General features: G+C 52.7%; 1 protein-coding gene across 2 annotated transcripts in view; it reads right to left on the bottom strand.

The window, feature by feature from the left end:
- The window catches only part of GSK3B (glycogen synthase kinase 3 beta), a 601,292-nt gene that overhangs the window by 237,618 nt on the left and 342,473 nt on the right, over positions 1-21,201 (bottom strand). For both annotated transcript variants that reach the window (XM_078656649.1, XM_078656648.1), the window contains exon 4: positions 12,697-12,807. In XM_078656649.1, coding sequence (XP_078512775.1) covers positions 12,697-12,807 — 111 coding nt within the window. The remainder of the gene's footprint in view (positions 1-12,696; positions 12,808-21,201) is intronic.

The raw sequence follows: 21,201 nt of genomic DNA, 5'->3' as shown, positions 1-21,201 counted from the left end.
CATGTGTACACTGCTGAGGCCTGAGGTCAGTTTAAAAACAGCCCTGTGTTGCAGGACTACTTTTAAAATGTAGATTGTGCCCGAACTCCACTTTGGTGTTTCAGGTACTTAAAAATGAATAAACTATAATATTTTGGCATATTAGGTGCCACCAGGGTCTCCCCTAGGTGTCCCAGGGGTGGGGAGGGGGGCAGGTACTTATAAGGAGGACCCTTAAAAAGTAAGTTGTATATGCCCTGGGGCTAGTGAAATTACACAGTTCAAATCCCTCATTGTAGTAAAGTGCTTCCCAAAATCGACTTTTGTGCTAGTGTACTCTGGAGTGCAGAACTACAATGCTCTTACCTATTCAGAACCCCTAAAGTCTCCCCTATGTGTTCCAGGGGTGAGGGGTCCAATAGATATAGGCAGGATCCTTATAAAATATGTTTTATAAGCTCTGGTGTTGGAGAAATCGCCCAGTTCATTTCCTCACTGCAGATTCCCAGCCACATTGGTTAACATGGCAAGAAGTTATTAAATAATAGCTACCGCTAGGAGTTACAAACAATATATAATTCATAGGTTTGACCGGGAGCTTGTCGCAAGGCAAGCTGGTGAGCACTCATCGAATCTGGACTGGTTGAGAGCTTCAAGGGACCCCCTAGAGAAAAAGCTCCAGAAAAGTTTCGAAGTCAGATTGTAACAAGCATTTACAATGCAACGGTTTCACCTTTGTAAAAGTTAGAGCTATTGGCATTGTAAATGACAAATTTTTCATTTATGTGTTGGTTTTGAAAACAGATAAATAAATGGCATTGCCATTTACAATGCCAAGAGCTTAATCTCTCGCAAACAGTAAGAGATCTCACTTGAAGTAGTTCTGCTGCTGTGCATCAGATTATTCCCTCGGTGATTTGAAGAATGGGAAACAAGAGAGGCCTGTGTATCAAAACTAAAGTAGTCCACACTGACAAATCACGATTCGAGACTTTTCACAGCACACCGTTTTATCAGTACAAGGATGGGATACTTTCGGGAAAACTGAAACTGACATTTAAAAACACACTGAGCCTGTATGGGATACTTTCGGGAAAACTGAAACTGACATTTAAAAACACACTGAGCCTGTCACAAACAGTGGATGGTCTACACGCATTCGCATTCCCTGCAATACGGGATAGCTTTAGGCAGTATGAGCAAAGAGCTCATCGGAATCGATGCCTTGAGCTCATAAAAACGTAATTAAAAGATAACGTGTACACAATGTAGGGGTCTGGTTGCATGAAACGAACAGCACTGTGATCGCTAAAAGTAATTCCGAGGTTTTCCTGCGCCAAGACAATATTAGGCCGAATTGTGTATTACATTAAGCTTACAAAAATATTCTGAAGACTGTCGAGTGCGCCAGCTCCTTCTCTGTGTCAGGCTTCTTAGCCGGGACGTCTCACGCATGACTACAGACCGCGGAGGGTTGGTACTGGGGGGTGTGTGGGGGTAAAGTTGGAGACTATAGTGGGCTTGTGTGTCAAGGTCCGAGGAATGAGCAGAGTATATGGACTTTTAAAGTCACAGAAGCGCTAGGTACGAAAGCGCCTCACTGGTCGGGCCCCCCTCAGTGAGGAAACTGTAGTAGGGAGTGAGGGGCTGGAATCACATGGGTCGAATGAGCTACCCGGTCTACACGCATCCGCATTCCCTGCAATGCGGGATAGCTTTAGGCAGTATGAGCAAAGAGCTCATCGGAATCTATGCCTTGAGCTCATAAAAACGTAATTAAAAGATAACGTGTACACAATGTAGGGGTCTGGTTGCATGAAACGAACAGCACTGTGATCGCTAAAAGTAATGCCGAGGTTTTCCTGCGCCAAGAGGCCGCCCGGATTGAGTGGAGCGCTAAATGAGCGAGCAGCATTTATTAGTAGCTAGAGTGTGCCAGTGTGGCGCAGTTCCTACCTTGATCCGATCCCAAAAAAATAATGATCGTACTTGGGGAACAGAGATGAAGGACAAAAATGTAACCCAAACTTTACTCCACAGAAGAAAGACTGCTCATTTCTTTCATGAAAAGACAAGTCAGGTCCCGGGCCGTGCTGTGATTGGCTGACGTCACGGGGTGTCCCGGGCCAGCAGCCAATCACAGCGCGGCGCGGGAAATGACATCACTGGGGTGTCCCGGGCCTGCAGCCAATCACAGCGCGGCCCGGGACACACGTCAACAAGGGGCGGGGCTTAAAAAAAGACCCAGAAACGCCCCCGAATCGCGTTTTCTCTGGAAAACGTGATTGACGGCCAATCTCTTCCAATGGCTAGCCTCCATTTATGGAGCTAGCCAATGAAAAACAAGGCGGGACTAAGCCCCACGCTGTAAGAACATGAGATTTCTCCTGGGCGGAGCTAGGAGCTCCGGCCCAGGCGAAACCTAAAAACGTTGACTGAGGCGTACCGCGAGGGGTAGCCGTGCAGGGCTTCAGTGCGGTTGGCCTGAAACTTTCACTATGTCTCAGTCTAGCGCGACAAGATGTTCCAATAGGAGCTATAGGTGTCTATGTGCTATATAGTACTAAATCTCTAAAAATTCAAATCTCCGGTTCCCTACATTGGCTATTTTTCCTTGTGTCCTAATTATTTACTGAATTCTGTGTTTTTAAATACTTTATATACCCGTCTCTGAAGTTAAGCCTGTCTGCAGCCAAACTAACAAGGGTTGAGCATGGGAATCATTTTCTGAGACCTATTCTGAGCCCTAGACAGTGTTAATGGCCTTATTAACGGTGATATATGTATATTTTACCAATAACAATCCACTTTCCAACAAAGACCTACTCGTAACTTTTTATTTTGTTTTCTTTCTTACAATTCCGAAAGTAAAGCTTTTTTAAATTCAACTGCTTTAGAAATGTTCATAGGGTTTGAGCTCTGAGACAATACTCATCAAGGACCCCTAGAGGTGGCAACCTTTCTGTGCCCCGTAATGCCAGAGCAGAGGAGGACACTGCATGCCTGCCCATTCAAGCCTTCCTTGGTGTCTGCCCTTCTGATCACTGTAATGATACAGAAGAGGAAGAGCATTCAAACACATCAATCGCATGCAAGCACACCAATCACATGCTTGTCTATCCATGCACACCTTCTTTGGTGTCATAACAAAACCACGAAGTGCCCTGTCCAACAAGGCAGAAAAAGACACCTCTGAATTTACAGACTGCAGTCCTATGTTGACCGAAGCGAGGCTGGCTGTGTGGTGGGTAGTGGGTACCAGTCAGCAGTACTAGGGTGACCAACCGTCCGTAAATTTCACGGACAGTCCGTAATTTTGGCCATCTGTCCGTTGTCCGTGAAGGATTGTTTAACGGACGCCATTTGTCCGTCATTTTAACAGGGCACCGTTGCCTCACCCTAAAGCCGGCACAGCTTGCCCCCACCTCCCTTCTTGACTCCATGCTGCACCAAAGCTCCTCAGATACCCCTCAGCATTGGAGAGGCACAGCGGGATGGCAACCCTCACACCTCCAGCCCTTGATGACCTGTTAAGAGGTGCTTCGAAGGTGACTGAGAGGGAGGGGCTGCAGGTTCAGGAGCAGGGGCATCCATTCAGATGCAAACAGCACTGAATGCGCCTGCTATTTAGAGGGGGGCTCACACATTTCATTCCTGCCCAGGGCCCCAAACATCCTAGACTCTGCCAGATTACACCGATGCAGCACGTGGCTCTGTTCACAGAGCTTAATTACTGTCACTAAATTGTAAGCAAACCTCAGTTCTTCAAACATGCCGTCTATAATGTAATAAAATAAAGAAATGGCACAATCGCACCCACATTGATTAACAAAATATGGAGGACAATCAGTTAAACCAGTTCTCTTAGAGTATCTCCTGTAAATACTGTACATCACAGTAGGGGATGGCATTTTGGACAGAGAGCCTGTCTTCGTTGTCTTGTGCAGGAGGGGGCGAGGAGCCCAAGATGATACTAGAATACTGCATGTCCACCCCTGTGCCCACCCTCGTGGATCCTGTTCCCCCTCCTGTGATGGCTCCTGTCCCCCCTCCCCCCGCCTGTGATGGCTCCTGCCCCCCCCTGTGGTGGCTCCTGTCCCCCTCCCCCCCCCGCCTGTGATGCCTCCAGTCCCCCCATGAGAAGGATGGATTGATGGATGGATGGATGAGGGGAAGGATGGATGGATGAGGGGAAGGATGGATGGATGAAAGGAAGGATGGATGGATGGATGAGGGGAAGGATGGATGGATGGATGGATGAGGGGAAGGATGGATGGATGGATGGATGAGGGGAAGGATGGATGGATGAGGGGAAGGATGGATGGATGAGGGGAAGGATGGATGGATGAAAGGAAGGATGGATGGATGGATGAGGGGATGGATGGATGGATGAGGGGAAGGATGGATGAGGGAAAGGATGGATGGATGAGGGGCAGGATGGATGAGGGGAAGGATGGGTGGGTGAGGGGAAGGATGGGTGGATGAGGGGATGGGTGAGTGAAATGATAGATGGAAGGATACATGATGGATAGGTTTGCAAATGGTTGAATATTTTTGGAAATGGCTGGGCTTACTTATATACTATTGCGCGACCTCTAACGTGTCTGTAAAACTTACCTATTGTCCTGAAGTTTTGTCCTGAATTTTGACCTCCTGTCCTGAATTTGTGTCCTGAATTTTGACCCTTTGTCCTGAATTTTTACACTCACCGTCCTGAATTTGCACCAATGCCAGTTGGTCACCCTAAGCAGTACACATGAGGTTTTCGGTCAAATTTCGACATACTGGTGTTTTTAACTTCTCCCAAAAACTTCGAACCATAACGCCATCCACCACTAGATGGCAGCATAAAGCCACGCCAGTATACCGCCTGGCCCATGTTGCGGTACACATCAGCCAGCACAGATTCTAACCATGGTAGTTCGGGGTCGAGCGCTCTAGCCCAAGAAGTCTGGGGACAGATGGATTTATCAAGCCAAGTTTCGAGTCTTAGGGGGTGCACATCGCTGCCCGAGCTGCAGAAGGCATTAACCGAAGCTCCAGAAAGACAATGACGAGCAGTGAGCGACAACCAAGCACGTACCCCGGGGGCTCGGCTACTGAAGCTGCGCACGGGCCCCGGGCACGGGAGTCCGTCATACCAGTGAAGTGTCCGGGCCACTGCCAGAGCCTCGCCCGCGTCTACCCCGCGCCAGCAGGTGCCCGTGACAGGGGCACGAACAGCGCCAACGACAGCCCGAGGGTCCGAAACAAAACCACACAACCGAGGAGGAATCAGGAGGGAAGGCCCAGCAAGGATGAGAGCTGCAGCCAGACACCCGCATCCGACACCCGGGGCCAGCGCTGCTCACCCGCAGGGGGGAGAGAGAGGGCCAGCGGCTCACGGGCGGACTCTGGGCAGCTGCACCAATGAAGGAAGCACCGATGGATGGAAGAGGGACCTCCTAAAAAGAAAGGCTACTGGCTGCCAGAACCGCTCAGGCGCGGGAGCAGGCAGTGCACAGGGGGGGTTGCTGCAGTCAGTCCCTGTGGTGGCCAGCACTGGTTGGAACCGCTCAGGCGTGAGGCTTGGGAGCAGGCAGTGTACAGGAGGGGTTGCTGCAGTCAGTCCCTGTGGTGGCCAGCACTGGTTGGAACCGCTCAGGCGTGAGGCTTGGGAGCAGGCGGTGCACAGGAGGGGTTGCTGCAGTCAGTCCCTGTGGTGGCCAGCACTGGTTGAACCTGCTCAGGCGTGAGGCTTGGGAGCAGGCGGTGCACAGGAGGGGTTGCTGCAGTCAGTCCCTGTGGTGGCCAGCACTGGTTGAACCGCTCAGGCGTGAGGCTTGGGAGCAGGCGGTGCACAGGAGGGGTTGCTGCAGTCAGTCCCTGTGGTGGCCAGCACTGGTTGAACCTGCTCAGGCGTGAGGCTTGGGAGCAGGCGGTGCACAGGAGGGGTTGCTGCAGTCAGTCCCTGTGGTGGCCAGCACTGGTTGAACCTGCTCAGGCGTGAGGCTTGGGAGCAGGCAGTGCACAGGAGGGGTTGCTGCAGTCAGTCCCTGTGGTGGCCAGCACTGGTTGGAACCGCTCAGGCGTGAGGCTTGGGAGCAGGCGGTGCACAGGAGGGATTGCTGCAGTCAGTCCCTGTGGTGGCCAGCACTGGTTGGAACCGCTCAGGCGTGAGGCTTGGGAGCAGGCGGTGCACAGGAGGGCTTGCTGCAGTCAGTCCCTGTGGTGGCCAGCACTGGTTGGAACCGCTCAGGCGTGAGGCTTGGGAGCAGGCGGTGCACAGGAGGGGTTGCTGCAGTCAGTCCCTGTGGTGGCCAGCACTGGTTGGAACCGCTCAGGCGTGAGGCTTGGGAGCAGGCGGTGCACAGGAGGGGTTGCTGCAGTCAGTCCCTGTGGTGGCCAGCACTGGTTGAACCTGCTCAGGCGTGAGGCTTGGGAGCAGGCGGTGCACAGGAGGGGTTGCTGCAGTCAGTCCCTGTGGTGGCCAGCACTGGTTGAACCTGCTCAGGCGTGAGGCTTGGGAGCAGGCGGTGCACAGGAGGGGTTGCTGCAGTCAGTCCCTGTGGTGGCCAGCACTGGTTGGAACCGCTCAGGCGTGAGGCTTGGGAGCAGGCGGTGCACAGGAGGGGTTGCTGCAGTCAGTCCCTGTGGTGGCCAGCACTGGTTGAACCTGCTCAGGCGTGAGGCTTGGGAGCAGGCGGTGCACAGGAGGGGTTGCTGCAGTCAGTCCCTGTGGTGGCCAGCACTGGTTGGAACCGCTCAGGCGTGAGGCTTGGGAGCAGGCGGTGCACAGGAGGGGTTGCTGCAGTCAGTCCCTGTGGTGGCCAGCACTGGTTGAACCTGCTCAGGCGTGAGGCTTGGGAGCAGGCGGTGCACAGGAGGGGTTGCTGCAGTCAGTCCCTGTGGTGGCCAGCACTGGTTGGAACCGCTCAGGCGTGAGGCTTGGGAGCAGGCGGTGCACAGGAGGGGTTGCTGCAGTCAGTCCCTGTGGTGGCCAGCACTGGTTAAACCTGCTCAGGCGTGAGGCTTGGGAGCAGGCGGTGCACAGGAGGGGTTGCTGCAGTCAGTCCCTGTGGTGGCCAGCACTGGTTGGAACCGCTCAGGCGTGAGGCTTGGGAGCAGGCGGTGCACAGGAGGGGTTGCTGCAGTCAGTCCCTGTGGTGGCCAGCACTGGTTGGAACCGCTCAGGCGTGAGGCTTGGGAGCAGGCGGTGCACAGGAGGGATTGCTGCAGTCAGTCCCTGTGGTGGCCAGCACTGGTTGGAACCGCTCAGGCGTGAGGCTTGGGAGCAGGCGGTGCACAGGAGGGGTTGCTGCAGTCAGTCCCTGTGGTGGCCAGCACTGGTTGAACCTGCTCAGGCGTGAGGCTTGGGAGCAGGCGGTGCACAGGAGGGGTTGCTGCAGTCAGTCCCTGTGGTGGCCAGCACTGGTTGGAACCGCTCAGGCGTGAGGCTTGGGAGCAGGCGGTGCACAGGAGGGGTTGCTGCAGTCAGTCCCTGTGGTGGCCAGCACTGGTTGGAACCGCTCAGGCGTGAGGCTTGGGAGCAGGCAGTGCACAGGAGGGGTTGCTGCAGTCAGTCCCTGTGGTGGCCAGCACTGGTTGGAACCGCTCAGGCGTGAGGCTTGGGAGCAGGCGGTGCACAGGAGGGGTTGCTGCAGTCAGTCCCTGTGGTGGCCAGCACTGGTTGAACCTGCTCAGGCGTGAGGCTTGGGAGCAGGCGGTGCACAGGAGGGGTTGCTGCAGTCAGTCCCTGTGGTGGCCAGCACTGGTTGGAACCGCTCAGGCGTGAGGCTTGGGAGCAGGCGGTGCACAGGAGGGGTTGCTGCAGTCAGTCCCTGTGGTGGCCAGCACTGGTTGAACCTGCTCAGGCGTGAGGCTTGGGAGCAGGCGGTGCACAGGAGGGGTTGCTGCAGTCAGTCCCTGTGGTGGCCAGCACTGGTTGGAACCGCTCAGGCGTGAGGCTTGGGAGCAGGCGGTGCACAGGAGGGGTTGCTGCAGTCAGTCCCTGTGGTGGCCAGCACTGGTTGAACCTGCTCAGGTGTGAGGCTTGGGAGCAGGCGGTGCACAGGAGGGGTTGCTGCAGTCAGTCCCTGTGGTGGCCAGCACTGGTTGGAACCGCTCAGGCGTGAGGCTTGGGAGCAGGCAGTGCACAGGAGGGGTTGCTGAAGTCAGTCCCTGTGGTGGCCAGCACTGGTTGGAACCGCTCAGGCGTGAGGCTTGGGAGCAGGCGGTGCACAGGAGGGGTTGCTGCAGTCAGTCCCTGTGGTGGCCAGCACTGGTTGGAACCGCTCAGGCGTGAGGCTTGGGAGCAGGCGGTGCACAGGAGGGGTTGCTGCAGTCAGTCCCTGTGGTGGCCAGCACTGGTTGAACCTGCTCAGGCGTGAGGCTTGGGAGCAGGCGGTGCACAGGAGGGGTTGCTGCAGTCAGTCCCTGTGGTGGCCAGCACTGGTTGGAACCGCTCAGGCTTGAGGCTTGGGAGCAGGCGGTGCACAGGAGGGGTTGCTGCAGTCAGTCCCTGTGGTGGCCAGCACTGGTTGAACCTGCTCAGGCGTGAGGCTTGGGAGCAGGCGGTGCACAGGAGGGGTTGCTGCAGTCAGTCCCTGTGGTGGCCAGCACTGGTTGGAACCGCTCAGGCGTGAGGCTTGGGAGCAGGCGGTGCACAGGAGGGGTTGCTGCAGTCAGTCCCTGTGGTGGCCAGCACTGGTTGGAACCGCTCAGGTGTGGGGCTTGGGCTGCGCAGGCAGTGTACAGGAGGGGTTGCTGCAGTCAGTCCCTGTGGTGGCCAGCACTGGTTGAACCTGCTCAGGCGTGAGGCTTGGGAGCAGGCGGTGCACAGGAGGGGTTGCTGCAGTCAGTCCCTGTGGTGGCCAGCACTGGTTGGAACCGCTCAGGCGTGAGGCTTGGGAGCAGGCGGTGCACAGGAGGGGTTGCTGCAGTCAGTCCCTGTGGTGGCCAGCACTGGTTGGAACCGCTCAGGCGTGAGGCTTGGGAGCAGGCGGTGCACAGGAGGGGTTGCTGCAGTCAGTCCCTGTGGTGGCCAGCACTGGTTGGAACCGCTCAGGCGTGAGGCTTGGGAGCAGGCGGTGCACAGGAGGGGTTGCTGCAGTCAGTCCCTGTGGTGGCCAGCACTGGTTGGAACCGCTCAGGCGCGGGAGCAGGCAGTGCACAGGAGGGGTTGCTGCAGTCAGTCCCTGTGGTGGCCAGCACTGGTTGGAACCGCTCAGGCGTGAGGCTTGGGAGCAGGCGGTGCACAGGAGGGGTTGCTGCAGTCAGTCCCTGTGGTGGCCAGCACTGGTTGAACCTGCTCAGGCGTGAGGCTTGGGAGCAGGCGGTGCACAGGAGGGGTTGCTGCAGTCAGTCCCTGTGGTGGCCAGCACTGGTTGGAACCGCTCAGGCGTGAGGCTTGGGAGCAGGCAGTGCACAGGAGGGGTTGCTGCAGTCAGTCCCTGTGGTGGCCAGCACTGGTTGGAACCGCTCAGGCGTGAGGCTTGGGAGCAGGCGGTGCACAGGAGGGGTTGCTGCAGTCAGTCCCTGTGGTGGCCAGCACTGGTTGGAACCGCTCAGGCGTGAGGCTTGGGAGCAGGCGGTGCACAGGAGGGGTTGCTGCAGTCAGTCCCTGTGGTGGCCAGCACTGGTTGAACCTGCTTAGGCGTGAGGCTTGGGAGCAGGCGGTGCACAGGAGGGGTTGCTGCAGTCAGTCCCTGTGGTGGCCAGCACTGGTTGGAACCGCTCAGGCGTGAGGCTTGGGAGCAGGCGGTGCACAGGAGGGGTTGCTGCAGTCAGTCCCTGTGGTGGCCAGCACTGGTTGAACCTGCTCAGGCGTGAGGCTTGGGAGCAGGCGGTGCACAGGAGGGGTTGCTGCAGTCAGTCCCTGTGGTGGCCAGCACTGGTTGGAACCGCTCAGGCGTGAGGCTTGGGAGCAGGCGGTGCACAGGAGGGGTTGCTGCAGTCAGTCCCTGTGGTGGCCAGCACTGGTTGGAACCGCTCAGGCGTGAGGCTTGGGAGCAGGCGGTGCACAGGAGGGGTTGCTGCAGTCAGTCCCTGTGGTGGCCAGCACTGGTTGGAACCGCTCAGGCGTGAGGCTTGGGAGCAGGCGGTGCACAGGAGGGGTTGCTGCAGTCAGTCCCTGTGGTGGCCAGCACTGGTTGGAACTGCTCAGGTGTGGGGCTTGGGCTGCGCAGGCAGTGTACAGGAGGGGTTGCTGCAGTCCCTGTGGTGGCCAGCACTGGTTGGAACCGCTCAGGCGTGAGGCTTGGGAGCAGGCGGTGCACAGGAGGGGTTGCTGCAGTCAGTCCCTGTGGTGGCCAGCACTGGTTGGAACCGCTCAGGCGTGAGGCTTGGGAGCAGGCGGTGCACAGGAGGGGTTGCTGCAGTCAGTCCCTGTGGTGGCCAGCACTGGTTGGAACCGCTCAGGCGTGAGGCTTGGGAGCAGGCGGTGCACAGGAGGGGTTGCTGCAGTCAGTCCCTGTGGTGGCCAGCACTGGTTGGAACCGCTCAGGCGTGAGGCTTGGGAGCAGGCGGTGCACAGGAGGGGTTGCTGCAGTCCCTGTGGTGGCCAGCACTGGTTGGAACCGCTCAGGTGTGGGGCTTGGGATGCGCAGGCAGTGTACAGGAGGGGTTGCTGCAGTCCCTGTGGTGGCCAGCACTGGTTGGAACCGCTCAGGCGTGAGGCTTGGGAGCAGGCGGTGCACAGGAGGGGTTGCTGCAGTCAGTCCCTGTGGTGGCCAGCACTGGTTGGAACCGCTCAGGTGTGGGGCTTGGGATGCGCAGGCAGTGTACAGGAGGGGTTGCTGCAGTCCCTGTGGTGGCCAGCACTGGTTGGAACCGCTCAGGCGTGAGGCTTGGGAGCAGGCGGTGCGCAGGAGGGGTTGCTGCAGTCAGTCCCTGTGGTGGCCAGAACTGGTTGGAACCGCTCAGGTGTGGGGCTTGGGATGCGCAGGCAGTGTACAGGAGGGGTTGCTGCAGTCCCTGTGGTGGCCAGCACTGGTTGGAACCGCTCAAGCGTGGGGCTTGGGAGCAGGCAGTTTACAGGAGGGGTTGCTGCAGTCAGTCCCTGTGGTGGCCAGCACTGGTTGGAACCGCTCAAGCGTGGGGCTTGGGAGCAGGCAGTTTACAGGAGGGGTTGCTGCAGTCAGTCCCTGTGGTGGCCAGCACTGGTTGGAACCGCTCAGGCGCAGGGCTTGGGAGCAGGCAGTTTACAGGAGGGGTTGCTGCAGTCAGTCCCTGTGGTGGCCAGCACTGGTTGGAACCGCTCAAGCGTGGGGCTTGGGAGCAGGCAGTTTACAGGAGGGGTTGCTGCAGTCAGTCCCTGTGGTGGCCAGCACTGGTTGGAACCGCTCAGGCGCAGGGCTTGGGAGCAGGCGGTGCACAGGGGGGGTTGCTGCAGTCAGTCCCTGTGGTGGCCAGCACTGGTTGGAACCGCTCAGGTGTGGGGCTTGGGATGCGCAGGCAGTGTACAGGAGGGGTTGCTGCAGTCCCTGTGGTGGCCAGCACTGGTTGGAACCGCTCCGGTGTGGGGCTTGGGAGCAGGCGGTGCACAGGAGGGGTTGCTGCAGTCAGTCCCTGTGGTGGCCAGAACTGGTTGGAACCGCTCAGGTGTGGGGCTTGGGATGCGCAGGCAGTGCACAGGAGGGGTTGCTGCAGTCAGTCCCTTCGGTGGCCAGCACTGGTTGGAACCGCTCAGGTGTGAGGCTTGGGAGCAGGCGGTGCACAGGAGGGGTTGCTGCAGTCAGTCCCTTCGGTGGCCAGCACTGGTTGGAACCGCTCAGGTGTGAGGCTTGGGAGCAGGCGGTGCACAGGAGGGGTTGCTGCAGTCAGTCCCTTCGGTGGCCAGCACTGGTTGGAACCGCTCAGGTGTGAGGCTTGGGCAGCGCAGGCAGTGCACAGGAGGGGTTGCTGCAGTCCCTGTGGTGGCCAGCACTGGTTGGAACCGCTCCGGTGTGGGGCTTGGGAGCAGGCAGTGCACAGGAGGGGTTGCTGCAGTCAGTCCCTGTGGTGGCCAGCACTAGTTGGAACCGCTCAGGTGTGGGGCTTGGGATGCGCAGGCAGTGTACAGGAGGGGTTGCTGCAGTCCCTGTGGTGGCCAGCACTGGTTGGAACCGCTCAGGTGTGGGGCTTGGGCTGCGCAGGCAGTGTACAGGAGGGGTTGCTGCAGTCCCTGTGGTGGCCAGCACTGGTTGGAACCGCTCAGGTGTGGGGCTTGGGCTGCGCAGGCAGTGTACACGAGGGGTTGCTGCAGTCCCTGTGGTGGCCAGCACTGGTTGGAACCGCTCAGGTGTGGGGCTTGGGCTGCGCAGGCAGTGTACAGGAGGGGTTGCTGCAGTCCCTGTGGTGGCCAGCACTGGTTGGAACCGCTCAGGTGTGGGGCTTGGGAGCAGGCGGTGTACAGGAGGGGTTGCTGCAGTCAGTCCCTGTGGTGGCCAGCACTGGTTGGAACCGCTCAGGCGCGGGGCTTGGGAGCAGGCGGTGCACAGGAGGGGTTGCTGCAGTCAGTCCCTGTGGTGGCCAGCACTGGTTGGAACCGCTCAGGCGCGGGGCTTGGGAGCAGGCAGTGCACAGGAGGGGCTGCTGCAGTCCCTTTGGTGGCCACCACGGGTTGAACTGCTTCCTCGCTCAGCACGGTTGTCATGATGCTATGTAAAGATTCAGCCGTGAATCGTAGGATGACTGGACCTCCAGGCCTACTTATGAGTCAAGCAACAGTACTGGATCCAACCACACTTAAATTCTTACCTTGACGTAGATCATCGGGAGTGTCTGTTTGGCTCGACTGTAGTGTCTGGCAACTCTGTAAACCGTTTCGGGCACGTAATCTAGCACCAAGTTGAGATACACCTCATCTTTCTGAAAAAGAAAAAAAATAGGAGGCGGTTACATGCATGTATCCTCAGTGAAATAAGTCGTGGAAACTTAAAACAAGAGGGGAGGAGCGAGCAACCATCAACACTGATGGATGGGAGAGGGTGAAAGATGAAAAATGTGCAAGACATCATCGTACAGGGGTTATCGGTGTGTGGGCACTGCTTCCCATCTCCACTGCCTCTAGATGCAGAGGAGGGGATCCTGCCCGGAGTCCCATTAGATACTGAACACTGTAGTGCGGATTCTAGAGGACAGCCCAGAGATCGATAGGACTGCTAAATGTCCCCCTTGAACCATTCTGCATAAGTCTCTCTCTTTTACCACACAGGGTGATCAAACAAATACATCAGTTCTTGTTTCAAATACATATATAAAAGAAAATAAACCTGCTGGTCATGACCTGGCTGTAACAATCAATAGAATCAAGTGCCCATTAGTGTGCCCCATGTCATAAAACAGAATTTACTTTCAAGAACAATTCAATTTAACAAGGACTAAAGCAGTACTTCTTAAACGTTTTAGGATCAAGACCTAATTTTTAAAATGACAAAGTTTCGCAACACACTTCGCTTTAACAGACATGAGGCACTGTTGAGTTATTAATGTAATAGACATGCTTTCAAAATATAATTAATTACCAAAATTACATACTCTTTAATTTTTTTGCATTGTTCTCTCACAGCAATTGTTCGTAAATATCACAATGCTGACCATGGTCATCAATATGTCTTTATCGGACTGTGGCCAAGATATTGATCTGCCCATAAAAGTGGCAGATGGTGAACTGCACTGGAGCGGGAACACTTTGGGTATGGGATAAGGCCTATTTTTAGGTCGAGGACCTAAAGGCTGCGCTTGCGCAATCTGGGGTCGGAGATTTAATGTTTCTTAGTAGTGCGGCTTAACCCGCCTCCCTGCCCCGTCTCTCCTCCATTGGCTGGCTTCCTAAATGGAGGCCAGTCATTGGAGGAGAGATGCGGCACTCTAATTTAGCCCCGTCTCTTTCTGATTCGGGGGCGTAAGTTTTGCTGTTCTTTAGACAGTGACGTAGTCTGTCACTCAGAACCACAAAACCACGCCCCCGATTCCGAAAAATTCGGAATCTTGCGGCCACCATTTTTTCTTCACCCGCAGTGAAGGTGAGCCGTTCCTCGTTGTGCTTGTGTCCTTGTGTCCGTCCCCCCCCCTTGCTCCCTCCTTCCGTCCCCTCTCGTGTTGCTGTTTTCTGTGCATCCCGGCTATCCCCAATTAAGATATACATGTAAGGAATTGAGTACATTAACCAGACATATGGTTTAGGTGTACATCTCCCAGACCATAAAATAAAGTAAAATGGCACAACAATTTCTTTGCACCAACCTTTATATTCACAAGTTTGCCATATTCTGAACAGCCGGCCTGTAAATTGCATCCACGAACGGCAGGAGAAACATACCCGTTTTTATTAGAGGGTCCTCGCGTCTTAGCTACATGACGCGTTTCTGGTCCGCTAGAGTGTCGATTGAAGGAGAGATAGGACGTGGGATCCTATAGTTGTTGTTCTATGCCCGATTGGCAAATGCCAGGATGAAATAGAAATAGGATATGGAATCCTATAATTAGCGTTCTATGCACGATTATCAGCTGTCCTATTGAAATAAAAACAGGATCCTAAAGTCTGTATTTTGTACCCGATTAGCAACCGCCATAGTGGAATATTGATGTATCTTATCCCAGCAGGCAGCAGCTGCCGGTGCAGGGCAGGGAGGCCGGAGAAACCACCACTACGGCAAACTTAATCAAAACAACGTGATTGCGATGCACCACATCCTCCTCTCTTCTGCCTTTCGCACATGCCCTTACTTCCCTCATCATTTCTCTCCTCTTTTCCCCCTCGCGTATCTCTTTCTCTCCACGTGCTCTCCTTTCTCCGTTGCACGGCCCTCCCTCCCCCTGTTTATTCTCCCTGCTCCTAGGCCCGCTCCCCCTGGTTCCACCCTGCTCGGCCGCATCTGCCTCCAGGGTTGTGCGAGGGGGTCATCAATCTTAGGGCGGACATTTGAGGGGGGCGCTTTCTGGATCTTGAGCCTGAAATACTCGCTATAAGGTACGGATCATCCAGGATGGAACAGTAATGCGAATCTTAAAATGTGACCGATATTTGATGAGCCCCACAAAGTGGAACTCTCTCACTACCTCACTCTCTATCTCACTACCTCACAACTTCACTCTCTCTCTCTAACTCACTCTATCTCAATACCTCACTCTCTCTCTTTCTATCTCACTACATCACAACCTCACTCTCTGTTTCTATCTTACTACTTCAGAACATCCCTCTCCCTCACTACCTCACTCTTTCACTACCTCACTCTCTCGGTCTCTCACTACCTCACTCTCTCTCTACCTCACTCTCACTACCTCACTCTCTCTCTATTTCACTACCTCACTCTCTCTCTATCTCACTACCTCACTCTCTCTCTGCTAATGCAATAGGTCTCGCATATGCAAGCAATTAAGCTATTGCCAATATAAATGACAATGCCATTTATTTAGGGATACAAAAAATAAATAATGAGCAATGCCAATAGCTCTACCTATAATATTGCCGAGACCATTGCATTGTAAATGCTTGTTTATTTTTGTGTTAAAATGAGGTTCAGTGGTGCATTTTGGAGCACTGCCCAGGGGTACTGGAGATCTTTATACACGAACTAGATTACATAACATATGGTCAGGTTTGTTTAATCTGAAGTAAATAAAAATACCTTTATACCAAATATCATTAACAAGACCACCAAATCATTTAACTATTTAAACAGTTCATAGGTACCAAAACAACAAGACAGCACGCTTCCATCAATATAATTTGGTCAATTCAGAAGATTTCAACCAATAAAGATGTTATTATTATTAATCAACAGATCAGATATACAGTAAATGGAGAAATTGTTTTTTTTCATGATACAAACATTTATTCAAAGAAATAAGCACGCAGTTCCCTATCGGAAAGGGAGAGCCCACTTGAAACCGCTCAAATAGTCCATGGAGAAAAACAAGATCCCAGTGGCAAAAACCTGGTCTTTCAATGAAAACAGGAGATAGTCACAATATCACTTTTATGATGCCAAGTTACTACTGACAAAAATAACACACATTTCGGTGGGTAACATCAAATTATCCAACCACCTTCACTACGACTGAGCTTATGAACTTCAATAATGGTTGTTCCTAAAATTGCCAGTATCAGGAACTACGGACTCAACATCAACTTCTACGCCAATGATACACAACTGGTCCTTTCCCTCACCAAAGAACTAACAACCAGAGAGGAATGACTGCTGTTGCCACCTGGATGAAGAGCAGCTGCCTCAAACTGAATTCGGACAAGACCGAAGTCCTCATCCTAGTACCCTCACCCTCAGTTTGGAACGAATGATGGAGGCCCTCCACAGTGGGTACCCTGCCAACAGACCACACAAGAAACCTCTACATCATACTGGACTCCTCGCTCACAATGAATCATTAGATCAATGTAGTCGCCTCCTCATGCTTCCACACGCTCCCGCCTGCTTTGAAAGACATTCAGATGGATCCCCACTGAATCCTGACAAAAGGTCACCCACGCATTTATCAGCAACAGACTCTACTAAGCCAACACACTCCATGCCGGTGTAACCCAGAAACTCTTCATTAAACTTCAGAAAGTTCAAAACGCCAAAGCCAGAATAGTCAGCGACATCCCTTGCCACAGCCACATCTCCGAACACCTCAGAGAATGCCGCTGGCTCCCAGTCAACAAAAGGATCACTTTCAAGCTTCTCACGCCCGCCACAATGAAGGACCAGGATACCTGAACCACCGCCTCTCATTCCAAGTCACCACCAGACACCTTCGCTCTGCCCAGCTGGCCCTGCCCACAAGATGAGAAGCAGAAGAAGATCCTTCTCCTACCTCGCCACCAAGACCTGGAACACCCTGCAGACGCACCACAGACCATCCCCGACACTGACCCAATTCAAGAAGGACCTGGCTCTTCAACTGAACACCATAGCGCAGACGAATCAGCAGTCCTCCCACTCCCCCACCTCACCCCAAGCGCCTGGAGACCCTGACGGGTGAGTAGCATGCTTAGCAAAACCACGATTGATTATCTGGAGACTAAAAAAAGTCTTTTTTAAAAACTGAAATCAGAGGGATATACAATACAATTAATGGGAAATCGAAAAATAGACAACATCCCATATAGAGACAACATTGTCTCGAATTCACCCCTCCTTAAGTAATACTCTTTTCCATAAAGATTTTGTTTTTGACTTGTGGTACAGGGGTAATGTATTCCCGTATTAGTATTTCCCCTGCACTATTTTGTTTTATTTTTTATCTTAAGGCCAGGAGATTAAGTGATCTGTCCAGAGCCAACACCATGATCTGAACCTGGTTCTACAGATCCAAAGTTGGCAACTCTGGCCTTTAGGCCACATCTATATTTCTTAATTTATGTGAGAGTCATTCACAAGTGGGATGATTGTGTAGGATTATGTATAGTGCGCAGTTTCTCTTGAAATGCGTTTGTGAAGTAAAAGAACAATTGTTACTTACCTGTAAACAGGTGGTTCTCCAGTATTGGTGTCTTTCATAGATTCACATGCTTGAATATTCCCCGTCGTCGAAGTGGGAGTCCCACGGTACATAACATAGCAATAATGCTAAAGATATATATATATGTACCAAAAAATGCCCAGCATTTGAGGCCGCACAACACTGTGATGAAGGAAACATCCTTATTTAAAAGAAACAGGCAGCTTCCGATTCCGTGATACATCCTGTGGCCGGACGCGTTTCGATGGACTTTCACCTTCTCTTCAGAGGCCTCGTGAGCAGGAAACAATATGACGTGCATGACTCGCCGCCCATTATATTAATTGGCTTCCCGAAGAGGTGGTTCTCCAGTATTGGTGTCTTTCATTCTTTCATAGATTCACATGCGACCCACCCTCCTCCCCTCAGAGGCTCTCTTCTCCTCATGCACTCGTGGTCACTTTGGTGCTACGAAAATCTGAGGGCTTGAGCTTCTGAGGAGAAGGTTTCTAGAGGGTGCTAGCGCCTGATTGGCTGTAATTTGGACTAACATAATGACACTAATGTGTTACAAATAGTTTTTTCTCTTTACCATGCATTCCTATGTAGGAATTGTTTGAGGTTTTCAGTTGTATTTCCTCTTTTATTATGTATTATGTTTTTTCATATATATATATATATATATATATATATATATATATATATATATATATATATATATATATATATATATATATATATATATATATATATATACACCAAAAAATGCCCAGCATTTGAGGCCGCACAACACTGTGATGAAGGAAACATCCTTATTTAAAAGAAACAGGCAGCTTCCGATTCCGTGATACATCCTGTGGCCGGACGCGTTTCGATGGACTTTCACCTTCTCTTCAGAGGCCTCGTGAGCAGGAAACAATATGACGTGCATGACTCGCCGCCCATTATATTAATTGGCTTCCCGAATGCCGAGTTTGTTGCATTTTGGGCAGCGTAGTCCATTTGAGCACTATTTATCCCCTCCAGTGGGTAACATGCCCACGATTGATTGCAGGATAAATGTTTTTCAAGCCCTCCATTAGGCTTCCCGAATCGGACTTTGCCTGTTAAATTACGAATCACAGTACCATTTACAGGGGGGGGGGTTCCCCCTGTCCGCATCCATGAAGTTCTTCGGATGGTGCGATCCCTCTACGGCCTGAAGCAGCCGTATAAACATGTACCAAAAAATGCCCAGCATTTGAGGCCGCACAGCACTGTGATGAAGGAAACATCCTTATTTAAAAGAAACAGGCAGCTTCCGATTCCGTGATACATCCTGTGGCCTGACGCGTTTCGATGGACTTTCACCATCTCTTCAGAGGCCTCGTGAGCAGGAAACAATATGACGTGCATGACTCGCCGCCCATTATATTAATTGGCTTCCCGAATGCAGAGTTTGTTACATTTATCCTGCAATCAATCGTGGGCATGTTACCCACGGGAGGGGATAAATAGTGCTCAAATGGACTACACTGCCCAAAATGCTGGGCATTTTTTGGTACATGTTTATGCGGCTGCTTCAGGCCGTAGAGGGATCGCACTATCCGAAGAACTTCATGGATGCGGACAGGGGGGACCCCCCCCCTGTAAATGGTACTGTGATCCGTAATTTAACAGGCAAAGTCCGATTCGGGAAGCCTAATGGAGGGCTTGAAAAACATTTATCCTGCAATCAATCGTGGGCATGTTACCCACTGGAGGGGATAAATAGTGCTCAAATGGACTACGCTGCCCAAAATGCAACAAACTCGGCATTCGGGAAGCCAATTAATATAATGGGCGGCGAGTCATGCACGTCATTGTTTCCTGCTCACGAGGCCTCTGAAGAGATGGTGAAAGTCCATCGAAACGCGTCAGGCCACAGGATGTATCACGGAATCGGAAGCTGCCTGTTTCTTTTAAATAAGGATGTTTCCTTCATCACAGTGTTGTGCGGCCTCAAATGCTGGGCATTGTTTGGTGTATGTATATATATATATATATATATATATATATATATATATATATATATATATATATATATAAATAAAAAAACATAATACATAATAAAAGAGGAAATACAACTGAAAACCTCAAACAATTCCTACATAGGAATGCATGGTAAAGAGAAAAAACTATTTGTAACACATTAGTGTCATTATGTTAGTCCAAATTACAGCCAATCAGGCGCTAGCACCCTCTAGAAACCTTCTCCTCAGAAGCTCAAGCCCTCAGATTTTCGTAGCACCAAAGTGACCACGAGTGCATGAGGAGAAGAGAGCCTCTGAGGGGAGGAGGGTGGGTCGCATGTGAATCTATGAAAGAATGAAAGACACCAATACTGGAGAACCACCTGTTTACAGGTAAGTAACAATTGTTCTTCTCCAGTATTAGGGGTGTCTTTAATAGTTTCACATGCTTGAATAGAATAGAAAGCAGTAACCTCCGAGAGCTGAGATTGCTAAGCACATATGGCAAGCAAGACAGTAATAATAATAATACAGTTATGTAAAACATCATAGCAATCACAGCAAAAAGTGCAAGGAGGGGGGAACAGAGGCTCACCTTAATGGAAAAGATAGCGAAGCACTGCCTGTCCCACAGCGGTATCCGCTTCATTGATGGCATCCAAACAGTAATGCTTGGTGAAGGTGTGCCTGCTGGACCATGTCGCTGCACGGCAGATCTGATGAAGAGGCACACCAGCAAACAAGGCGGTGGATGAAGACATCGCCCTCGTAGAATGAGCCCTCACTGAAGACTGCAATGGTTTGCCAGCTTGCAAATGGCAGAAGGTAATGGCTGAGGAAAGCCAACGGGCAATTGTTGGTTTGGAAACTGGATGCCCCTTACGCAGTTGTCCGTAAGCAATGAACAGTTGATCGGACTTGCGGAAGGAGGCAGTTCTGGCAATGTAGAATTTAAGGCATCGTTTGATGTCCAAAGAATGTAAGCGCCGCTCCGCCGGAGAGCTTAGGTCCGGAAAGAAAGTTCGTAGGAACACAGGCTCATTTAGATGAAAATCCGTAGGCACTTTAGGTAGGAACGAGGGGTTGGTGCGAAGTGCCACTCTGTTAGGTTTGAACTGTAGATAAGGCGGCTTGACAGTAAAAGCGTGAAGGTCGCTCACGCGACGAGAAGAAGTCAAAGCTAAAAGAAGCGCAACTTTCCAGGTGAGGAATTTGATATCCGCCTTATGGATAGGCTCAAATGGTGACTTCATAAGTTGAGATAAGACAATATTGAGGTGCCAAGCTGGAGGAGGGCGCCGAACAGGTGGGAACTTGCGGAAGAGCCCTTTGAAGAATTGCCTTATGATTCTGGATGAACAGAGGGAAGAAGAACCATCATGTCGAAAACGAGAGATTGCAGCTAGGAAAACTCTCAGGGTAGCATGTGAAAGTCATGACTGAGCGAGACTCAAGAAGAACGGAAGAAGCTGCTCCAGAGTGGAATGGATGGGGTGGACATTCGCTGCCACGCACCACTGGCAAAATCTCTTCCACTTGAGTTTGTAAGTTTTGATGGTAGACGGAGCCCTAGCCTGAGCAAGGATGTCTCTGCACTCCTGAGATATGTTCAAGTTTGCGAATTCAAGGTGCTCAGGTTCCATGCCAACAACTGTAGCGTGGAGGGGTCCGGATGGCACACCTGGCCCCTGTCCATCGTTAAGAGGTCTGGACGGGGTCGCAGAGGGATGGGCTCGCACTGGGACAGCAGAAGCAGTTCCGAAAACCATGCCTGTCTGGGCCAGCGAGGTGCGATCAATATGATGTGGCAGGGCTGTCTCCGCATCTT

This window comes from Lissotriton helveticus, chromosome 8, assembly GCF_964261635.1.
Source record: "Lissotriton helveticus chromosome 8, aLisHel1.1, whole genome shotgun sequence".
NCBI classification, from domain to species: Eukaryota; Metazoa; Chordata; class Amphibia; order Caudata; family Salamandridae; genus Lissotriton; species Lissotriton helveticus.
This window is presented reverse-complemented; position numbering and strand designations above follow the sequence as displayed.